Source organism: Heterodontus francisci, chromosome 35 (genome assembly GCF_036365525.1).
Source record: "Heterodontus francisci isolate sHetFra1 chromosome 35, sHetFra1.hap1, whole genome shotgun sequence".
NCBI lineage: Eukaryota > Metazoa > Chordata > Chondrichthyes > Heterodontiformes > Heterodontidae > Heterodontus > Heterodontus francisci.
In genome coordinates, this window is record NC_090405.1 from 52660763 (window position 1) to 52671807 (window position 11045).

General features: G+C 47.1%; 1 protein-coding gene across 11 annotated transcripts in view; it reads right to left on the reverse strand.

Moving 5' to 3' along the window:
• Positions 1-5204: 5204 nt before the first annotated feature.
• adamtsl5 (ADAMTS like 5) overlaps positions 5205-11045 on the reverse strand; it is an 89397-nt gene continuing 83556 nt past the window's right edge. For 10 of the 11 annotated variants that reach the window (XM_068015623.1, XM_068015621.1, XM_068015614.1 and 7 more), the window contains 2 exons: positions 8315-8386; positions 5206-7439 (listed from right to left, as the gene is read on the reverse strand). In XM_068015623.1, coding sequence (XP_067871724.1) covers positions 7105-7439; positions 8315-8386 — 407 coding nt within the window. In that variant the 3' untranslated portion in view covers positions 5206-7104. Of the gene's footprint in view, positions 7440-8314; positions 8387-11045 lie in introns of all 11 variants that reach the window. The other variant, XM_068015616.1, reaches the window with a different exon arrangement.

Consider the following 11045-nt stretch of genomic DNA (forward strand, 5'->3'; position numbering starts at 1 on the left):
CTTGGGTGCAAATCGCACCACAGCAGCTGGTGGAATTTAAATTTAATTAATAAGTTTAATTAGTTAATTTTTAAAAATCTGGAATTGAAAGCTAGTCTCAGTAATGGTGCAATGAAACTAACATCAATCTTTGTAAAAACCCATCTGGTTCACTCATGTCCTTTAGGGAAGGAAATCTGCTGTCCTTACCTGGTCTGGCCTACATGTGACTCCAGACCCACAACAATGTGGTTAACTCTTACATGCCCTCTGAAATGGCCTAGCAAGCCACTCAGTTCAAGGGCAATTAGGGATGGGCTATAAATACAGGCCTTGCCAATGACGCCCACATCCCATGAAAGAATCGCACCCCTGCAGTGCGATTACCAAAACCCTGTGAATTGGTCATTTACCTCATTCCTGTGAGTAAATTGGTTGTCGTGTTTGCCTGTCTAACAGAGGAAAGTATTCACTAGCTGTGAACAACAACAACTTGCATTTATGTAGCACCTTTAACATAGTAAAGCCTCCCAGGAGTGATTATCACACAAGGAGATATTAGGACAGGTGACCAAAAGCTCGGTCAAAGCGGAAGGCTTTCAAGAGCGTTTTAAAGTTGGAAAATGAGGTAGCAAGGCAGAGAGGTGAAGTGCTTTAGGTTATCCTAAGGATGTGAAAGGTGCTACATAAATGTAGTCATTTTTTATCATCATGCATTTTGGTCCTGCTGTCCTGGTTTTGTATAAAATCCCTCCCCAAACCAACCTTGCTTGTGGCTTCCCTTCTGGGCAAAGGGAGGATCTATTGAATCATATAAAATAGTAACAGGCGGGGGGAGGGGTTTAATGCAGGGACTTCACTGGCGTGAATATTTCCTCCCCATCAAACCTCAGTGTCACACTTCAAGAAAACAAATACAAAGAAACACAGGAAGTCTTTTGAAATAGGAGACAGACTATACTTAACAATAGAGAATAAAAAGCCAGGATTGTAGCAAAACAGGTTTGAGGGGCTGAATGGGCCTCCTCCTGTTCCTGTGTAACAGGCTCGAGGGTTGAATGGGCCTCCTCCTGTTCCTGTGTGACAGGCTCGAGGGGCTGAATGGGCCTCCTCCTGTTCCTGAGTGACAGGCTTGAGGGGCTGAATGGGCCTCCTCCTGTTCCTGTGTGACAGGCTCGAGGGGCTGAATGGCCTCCTCCTGTTCCTGTGTAACAGGCTCGAGGGTTGAATGGGCCTCCTCCTGTTCCTGTGTGACAGGCTCGAGGAGCTGAATGGGCCTCCTCCTGTTCCTGTGTGACAGGCTTGAGGGGCTGAATGGGCCTCCTCCTGTTCCTGTGTGACAGGCTCGAGGGGCTGAATGGCCTCCTCCTGTTCCTGTGTGACAGGCTCGAGGGGCTGAATGGGCCTCCTCCTGTTCCTGAGTGACAGGCTCGAGAGGGGCTGAATGGGCCTCCTCCTGTTCCTGTGTGACAGGCTCGAGGGGCTGAATGGGCCTCCTCCTGTTCCTGAGTGACAGGCTCGAGAGGGGCTGAATGGGCCTCCTCCTGTTCCTGTGTGACAGGCTCGAGAGGGGCTGAATGGGCCTCCTCCTGTTCCTGTGTGACAGGCTCGAGAGGGGCTGAATGGGCCTCCTCCTGTTCCTGTGTGACAGGCTCGAGAGGGGCTGAATGGGCCTCCTCCTGTTCCTGTCTTCCTAATGGGATGAACATCAATAGGTTAAATGGCCTTTTATCTTTGACTTTATTTTTGGTATTTTCTATCCTCCTGTCCCCTCCCCGCCTTCTCTTTTTCCCCTCCCCTCCTTATCTCTCCTCTCCTGCCTCCTCACTCTCCTTCTCCACTCCCTCTCCTGTCCTTCCACTTCCATCTTTTCCTCTCCACATTTCCCGCCCCCCCCCCACCTCTCCTCCACTTCCCTTATCTCCCCCCCCATTCTCCCCTCCAATCCTACTCCACCCCTTTCCTTTGCCTCTCCCTCCGTTGCCCTCCTCACCCCATCGCCCTCCTCTCCCTCCCTCACTACTCTCCCTTCCTCTTCTCCACCTCTTGCCCTTGCTCCTGAAGGGGTTAACTCTAACTGGGGTTCAGCATTGGCTGGAATCTCTCCAATGTTCCAATTCATTACTGGCAGTGTCTGATCCATCAAGGTGGGACCTTGTGACTGATTTCACCTCTGACCTTCTGTCGTGTAACACTGATTTGCATCAGAGAATAAATATTGACAATCAGCCAGTAAGACTCTGTTAGTTACTTGTTAAACTGCTCGAATGTCAGATTATCTGCAGTGCACATTCCCGAAATGTTGAGCTATTGAACTAACTTGAAGCAAGGCTGAAGTATGAGAGGATACTTGTCGTCTATTGCTCCTTCATAGAACAAGAACATTGTTCCCTGTCCAATTAAAACAACAACAGGAACATTTTAAAGTCTGTGCAACAGCATTGTACACCATCACTACACTGACAACAGGCTGAACCTGGGACTGCTGTTAGTTAGGCAACACCAAGATTGGGGTTCAGAGACTGCAGATTGGGGGGGGGGGGGGAATTCCAGGAGTTCAAGGTTTCAGCCAATTCAAGATGACAAATCAGTGACGGATACTGACACAGACGCACACACAAACACACAGACAGACACAGACACAAACACACAGACAGACACACACACACACACACACAAACACACAGACAGACACACACACAAACACACACAGACAGACACACACACACACACAGACAGACACACACACAAACACACACAGACAGACACACACAAACACACAGACAGACACACACACACAAACACACAGACACACACACACACACAGACAGACACACAAACACACACAGACACACACACACAGACACACACACACAAACACACAGACAGACACACACACACACACAAACACACAGACAGACACACACAAACACACAGACAGACACACACACACACAGACAGACAGACAGACACACACACAGACAGACACACACACACACACACAGACAGACACACACACACACACAGACAGACACACAAACACACACACACAAACACACACACACAAACACACAGACAGACACACACACAAACACACAGACAGACACACACATACAAACACACAGACAGACACACACACACAAACACACAGACAGACACACACACACACACAAACACACAGACAGACACACACACACACAGACAGACACACACACACACACAGACAGACACACACACACACACAAACACACAGACAGACACACACACATACAAACACACAGACAGACACACACACACACACAAGCATGGACACACACAGAGACACACACAGACAAATATACACAGGCACACAGAAATACAGATGTAGACACTCCTGTGTTGCACACAGTTTCTGCACTGTGTATACTGCAGCTTGTGTTAACCCCTAAAGAATTAAACTTACACAATTGTTTTCTGAAACTAGAAATGGAATTGTATTGAATTCACCCACAATGAATGTTAATGGTCTCGGTCCCTCACATTCAGAAAACAACTCATTCATTTTGGCAACGTAAGTTATTTTTCAACCTGTAAAACTCGGTCACAAAAATCCTCATCTTTCCAAAAGGAATGTGCAGAACCTTGCACTGCAGCTTATTTAAAGGTTATTGTTTCTCTCGACAGAACATGCACTTTTAGAAAAGAAACAAGGTGTTTTTTAATCTATTATGGTATTTATGGATTTTTTCCTTGCCGGTTACAAGACAGGTAGGGGTTAAAATAGGATCCTGCGAGCAACTCCTGGAGTCTGCGGAGAATACACAGCTCAACCAGCTAAAATGCACACCTCTGTCAAAACAGTTCAGTACACTTAATGTATATCTGAGCCCCTTCACTGCCCCTCCCCAGCCCCTCTCTGCCTATCCCAAACACCCCTCCTCCTCTCCCAGCCCCTCTCTGCCTATCCCCAACACCCCTCCTCCTCTCCCAGCCCCTCTCTGCCTATCCCCAACACCCTTCGTCCTCTCCCAGCCCCTCTCTGCCTATCCCCAACATCCTTCCTCCTCTCCCAGCCCCTCTCTGCCTATCCCCAACACCCTTCCTCCTCTCCCAGCCCCTCTCTGCCTATCCACAACACCCTTTCCTCCTCTCCCAGCCCCTCTCTGACTGTCCCCAACACCCTTCCTCCTCTCCCAGCCCCTATCTGACTGTCCCCAACACCCTTCCTCCTCTCCCAGCCCCTCTCTGCCTATCCCCAACACCCTTCCTCCTCTCCCAGCCCCTCTCTGCCTATCGCCAGGACCCTTCCTCCTCTCCCAACCCCTCTCTGCCTATCCCCAACACCCTTCCTCCTCTCCCAGCCCCTCTCTGCCTATCGCCAGGACCCTTCCTCTTCTCCCAACCCCTCTCTGCCTATCCCCAACACCCTTCCTCCTCTCCCAGCCCCTCTCTGACTGTCCCCAACACCCTTCCTCCTCTCCCAGCCCCTCTCTGCCTATCCCCAACACCCTTCCTCCTCTCCCAGCCCCTCTCTGCCTATCCCCAACACCCCTCCTCCTCTCCCAGCCCCTCTCTGCCTATCCCCAACACCCTTCCTCCTCTCCCAGCCCCTCTCTGCCTATCCCCAACACCCTTCCTCCTCTCCCAGCCCCTCTCTGCCTATCCCCAACACCCTTCCTCCTCTCCCAGCCCCTCTCTGCCTATCCCCAACACCCTTCCTCCTCTCCCAACCCCTCTTTGCCTATCCCCAACACCCTTCCTCCTCTCCCAGCCCCTCTCTGCCTATCCCCAACACCCTTCCTCCTCTCCCAGCCCCTCTCTGCCTATCCACAACACACTTTCCTCCTCTCCCAGCCCCTCTCTGACTGTCCCCAACACCCTTCCTCCTCTGCCAGCCCCTCTCTGACTGTCCCCAACACCCTTACTCCTCTCCCAGCCCCTCTCTGACTGTCCCCAACACCCTTACTCCTCTCCCAGCCCCCGTCTGTCTCTCCCATCAGTTGCTCATTGTTTGAATCTCTCGAATATTTATTTAACAATACATCATTATTCGAGTCGAAGAGACTTAGTAGTTGGCAGGAAAAAAGACAGAGGCGCAAGGGGAGAGCCAACTGTGCAACAGCCCCAACAAACAAATTTCTCTGCAGCACCTGTGGAAGAGCCTGTCACTCCAGAATTGGCCTTTATAGCCACTCCAGGCGCTGCTTCACAAACCACTGACCACCTCCAGGCGCGTATCCATTGTCTCTCGAGATAAGGAGGCCCAAAAGAAAAGAATTATTCAATCCAATTACTGAAATAAAATGTGTTCCCCAATAAATACTTTGATATAATTTGAACTCTGCACAGATATTTATCGACAGACTTGTACATTTAGTGCCTAATACAGAATAACCTGATTCCTAAACAGGCAGTGTTTAAAAGCCTGTGATATGCCAACACTTAACATTTCGCAGAATTAACAGATTTTCTGTCGACTAAACAGAATAAAGTTCTTTCATCCTTAAAGGGTTCGGGATGTACCCGGGCAGGGGATGGATTCACTTCCTCACTCATTTATTCACTCCATCACTCACTCTGCACAATTATCAATGGTTATTTATTTTACTTTCACTATATATTCCGAATTGCCTGTGTCCAGTGGATGTGGGTATAGTCATGTTCTATATAGTCCAAAGTGTACTTTATATGATTAAAAAGTCTTCAACAGATATTAAATAATACATTTCTCATGCCCTCCTCACCTCATTGCTTGCTCTTCATGTCCTTGACAGGGCTTTATCACCTGTTTGTAACTTCTCATTGTACATGTTTATTAGTTAAATATAAGAGTGGCCTGTGTAATGACAGGGTAATTTACCATTTAGCATCTTTCACAATCACAGGACATCTCAAAGCACTTTACAACCAAAGAAGTAATATTGTTTGAAGTGTAGTCACTGTTGTAATTTAGGAAACACAGCAGCCGAAATGCACACAGCAAGATCCCACAAAGCAATGTAATAATGACCAGGTCATCTGTTTTAGGTTACTTGAGGGATAAAAATTGGCCAGGAAGAACTCCCCCGCTCCTCTTCAAAACAGCCATGGGAACGTTTACATCCAGCGGAGAGGGGACACAGGGCTTAAACAGCTCATGTGAAAGGTGACACTTCCAACAGTGCAGCATTCCCTCAGCACTGCACTGGGAATGCCAGCCCGGATTTCTGGAGTGGGACACGAATCCACACCCTCCTGACTCAGGGACAAGAGTACATTCCACTGAACCACAGCTGAATCTAGACATTAGGAGTGATTACAGTATTGGGTAGAAAGACAGCGAGAAAAAAAGTGCACGGGGTCAGAACCCTCAGCCGAGGAACATTATCAGGTAACAACCGTTTTGTTATCAAGCAGTCGATGCAGCTTGTGACCCTGAATATAGGTTAATGACCCACTGTGAGGTCATCTTCTTTTGCAAACCTATGGGCAGGTTTATATCAGTAGAATAATTAGCCTGCATTCCTCAGTGAGGAATTGGTCAAGAGGGGGCCTTGGCTCTAATTCTTTGACTTTGTTCTGAAGCTCAAAGATCTGATCTCCTTTCTGCCTGAACCCTTTTCCTGTAACGTCAGTAATTTCAGACCTACCTGAGCTGAGAACTTTTCACTTCCTACAGTCCAGTCTTTTGGCCGCAATTGTCAATCTCAGCCCGTTCTGTTGAGCACCGCCTTAACTGGTCTAAGCTCAAAGTGGGTTCAAAACACCAACACTCTTCTCTCTGATCTTCCTGTGGAATGAAAAAATTCAAATGACTTCATTTACACAACTTGCAGCAAGCCCTCTGAGTCAGGAGATTATAGGGTTTTAACTCCATATGTGCAAACAGAGCAACAACCACCGAGGATCAGGTTGGCTCGCAGTATCTCTGCATTGTCTACTGTGCAGAGGTGTAGCAAACACTTATAGTCTGACATAAAGTTCCTAAACATGCTGCCGAGCCACCTGCTCCACAGTTTGATGCCTGTTTGCCAATCAATGTTAAAGTGCCCAGAGCATATGGAGATCCCATTGGCATCCCAATCAATCTCAAATCAATATAAGTCACGCTCAGTTGGCACCAGGTGATGTTAAAGTCTGCGGGCTGCAGTGATGTTGACTTGATGCTTATCCAGGTGCATTTTTCTTGAGCTGGTATCCCCGCTTCTCACACTCCTTGTCCAGACCCTTCATGAGTTTGTCCTCCTGGGACCTGTAGGCTCGGACGAAGCTGTCTGTCTCCAGTAAAATCCTGTTCAGTGTCCATTCGTAGTTCACGTGTCTGCGTGCCATCACCACGTACTCCCTCATCTCTAAGAGTCTGGGGCAGTCACAGACATTTGGGACCCACAGGAATTCCCGCCTTAAGACAGCAAATTTTTTCTTGTAGGTCATCATCACATGAGCGTCATAGCGTGTCTCCAAGCCAATGATTCTCTTACTAATAATCTTCACATGTAACACTGAAAGAGAGGGGAGAAAAGCTTCAGTAACATTACTCAGGACAATTCTAACTAACTAGCCCTTTGGGAAACTGATGGGATTGAGAGTAACACTGGTGCTTATATCTCTGCCCGCTTTTACCCCTCACCGAAGTAAATAGACACCAATATCAAGCCGGGTGTAAAACTAACGTTTCACTCAATTCTGTGGCCTTCCCGCCCAGCGAACTCGATTCCAATCACCCCATTGAGTCTGAACATGGACCCAACATTATTTCCCTTTCAGTTTTTTTCCCTTCCTGAAGGCAGGAGACAGATTCCATTTGCATCAACCACCCTCCAGCAGAACAACCAGGGACCCTGGCTCCCCTTTCCCTTCAGAACCCATGGGATGGCCACTTTGGCAGTCTCCGGGTCAACGTGTGTCTGTCTGTCCATCCACAACCTGCCTAACCATCGCTGGTTAGCGCTGGGGCTCCGTATTGCTCCCTCACTCTCTCTCTCTATCCAATGATGGAACATAAAGGAACATTATGGGGGAATTAAGCTAACACAGTTTGCAGAGAGCTGCTCAATGAGCCCTGTTGAAACTATGGGATGTTATAATAGGCATATGGCTTTTTCCTTTTCTTGTGGACCAGTCAAAGAGATGTCAAGCTCTCAATCACATCCTATCAGAGTATGGTGCCTCATTCCTAAGGTTGGGCCTTGAGACACGTTAGTGAATAACATCACACCAATCTCTGGCTTGCAGTCTAATTTTGAGGAGGCTCAGGCCTTGCTGAAGTAGCAGGAAGCCTCGTCCTTGGGAATGACAACTGGCAATGTCAGAGACTGGGCAGAGGGAACGACACTCAGTTCGATTGAAGACAATGAATATTGGAAGAACGACTCACCAAAATCTTTCTCACAGTACTGCCTGATGCGATTTGATTTCCCACGAGTCCTTCGACACTTGCCACAGTTGTCTAGGACACCAAAAAAGAAAACGGACCACAATCAGCCTTAATGCCCAACAGGAACTGGACTGAGATTGGTAAACACATTTCACAAGCCCTGCCTGCATTTATATAGCGCCTTTCACATCCTCCGAGTGCTTCACTGCCATTGAAGTACATCTGAAGTGTAGTCACATTGTAGGAAACACAACCGCCAATCTGTGCACAGCAAGATCCCACAAACAGCAGTGTGATAATGACCAGATCATCTGTTTTAGTGATGTTGGTTGAGGGATAAATATTGACCACAGGATAGTGGCGAGCACTCTCCTTCTCTTCTCGTGGCCTGACTGGTAGCACTTTCACCTTTAATTCACAGGATCCTGGGTTCAAGTCCCACTCCAGGGCTTGAGCACAAATATCAGGGCTGATACTCCCGGGTGCAGTACTGAGGGAGTGCTGCACTGTCAGAGGTGCTGTCACTTGAATAAGCGATTAAACCAAGGCCCTGTCTGATCCCTCAGGTGGTTGTAAAAGATTCTGTGACACTATCTGAAGGAGAGCAGGAGAGTTCCCCCTGGTGTCCTGGTTAATATTTATCCCTCAGCCAATATCACTAAAAACAGATGATCTGGTCATTATTACGTTGTTGTTTGTGGGATCTTGCTGTGTGAAAATTGGCTGACATGTTTCCTACATTCTAACAGTGACAGTACTTCATTGGCTGTAAAGCACGTTGAGTCATCTTGAGGGAATGAGTGGTTCTATATAAATGTAAGTCTTTGTTTCTTTTGGTTTTGGGATTGTTACCAATGGAGACAAAGGTTGCTGTCACCATTTTTAGCAGTGTGGTGTTTACATTGTTGGGTTGCCGTTGACTCCAGAGTTGACGTTGGCAGATGCCCAGGGCAGCGTTAAACTATTGCACATCGTGTCAATGCTGTTGGCACACATTCCAATTCACAGCTGCCTCCTTCTGTGACTAATTACAAAATGTTAGGAAATAGCCAATAGCAGCTGTTCACCAAGAGCCATTGAGAGAATTAGCAATTCTTTTTATGGAATGTTTATTATAGAGACTTCGATCAACATGAATGAAACAACACATGACAGAGCAGACCCCCGCAGTGCACATGTGGCTCTGCTCCCTGCTCTCGACACTCCTGGGCAGGTGACCCTGGTACTTCCCTCCGGCCTCTCTCAAAATCACAACATTTCTTAACTCGCAAGGAAGATTGCACAGGCTTTACTCTAGAAATGAGAAACCTGATGGAGGTTTTAACACTATGAAAGGGTTCAATAGGATAGATGTAGAGAAGATATTCCCACTTGTGGAGGAGCACAGAACTTGAACCAGCATAGTCACTAATAAATCCAATGGGGAATTCAGGAAAAATGTCTTTACCCAGAGAATGGGGAGAATGTGGAACTCAATACCACAGGGAATGGATGAGGTGAATAGTATCGATACATTTAAGGGGAAGCTAGATAAACACATGAGGGCGGAGTAACAGAAGGATATGTTGCTGAGGTTAGATGAAGAGGTAAGGGGAGGAGGCTCATGTGGAGCACAAATGCTGGGATAGACCTGTTGGGCCAAATGGCCTGTTTCTGTGCTGCAGACTCAATGTAATTCCTTCACAAGGCCTCAAGTTTGTGGAGTTAGACTGAGAAGGGCTGAACTCAGTCACTCTTCACACGCAGGTTCAGCCCTGGGAGCCTGGATCCCAGCTGAACTCTCAGAGGTTCATGGCCCCTAGGTCTTACCCCTCAGCGGGAAATTCCTCCAATGTTCTTTAGCTCTCACATTGAAGAAATTCATAGCAAGACTGTTACGTTTTCATCAACAATACTTTGCATTTAGAGCAAAAAATTGTGAGTTTGTCAAAAGCTGTGAAATCTTTGGCATCAGTACCTATCACCAGTTAACTGGCAATTTGATTCGTTCATCAAAGTTAAATCATCTACTGAATATTTGGCCAAAGCCTTCCTGCAGTTTGGCAGTACAAACAGCAAGAATCTGAAAAGTCGGAGATTCTGGAACTTTCTCTCAGACGCACAACCATATTAGGAAAAGATACTAGTTTGTCAGCCAGAAGCACATTCCCTCTCATCCATGAGACATCAATTTCCTCGTCGTCTTCTAGTCTTCAGTGTCAAAGATCAAACTTGCCACAATCTAAATGCTACTTCCCAATCTCCCTCCTCCTCTCCTATTCCTTCTACCTTGGTGTCTATCTGCAGTTGAAGGTTTGCACCTTAACCTGGGCCTCTGAGTATGAAAAGAACATTTAAGAAAAGAGCAACAAAAATCCAGATATATAAATGGCATTTTATTTGTTTGTTAGACCAGGAGATTGCCCATGGTTCTCTCATGATTAATTGATGGATGTGTGTTATGGGGTGTACAAATGGTGGATGGTCGTGTGTGTTGATGGGAGCTTAAGTAAAGTTAGAATATAATAATTGGAGGCACTCTTTCTGATGTGATGTTAAATCGAAGCTCGGTCTCCCCCACAGGTGGATATAAAAGATCCCACACCCTTAGTTCAAGAAGAACAAGGGAAGCAGTCCTGGTGACCTGGCCAATATTTATCCCTCAACCAATATCATTACGAACAGATTATCTGATCATTGTCACAGTGCTGTTTGTGGGATCTTGCTGTGTGCAAGTTGGCTGCTGCGTTCC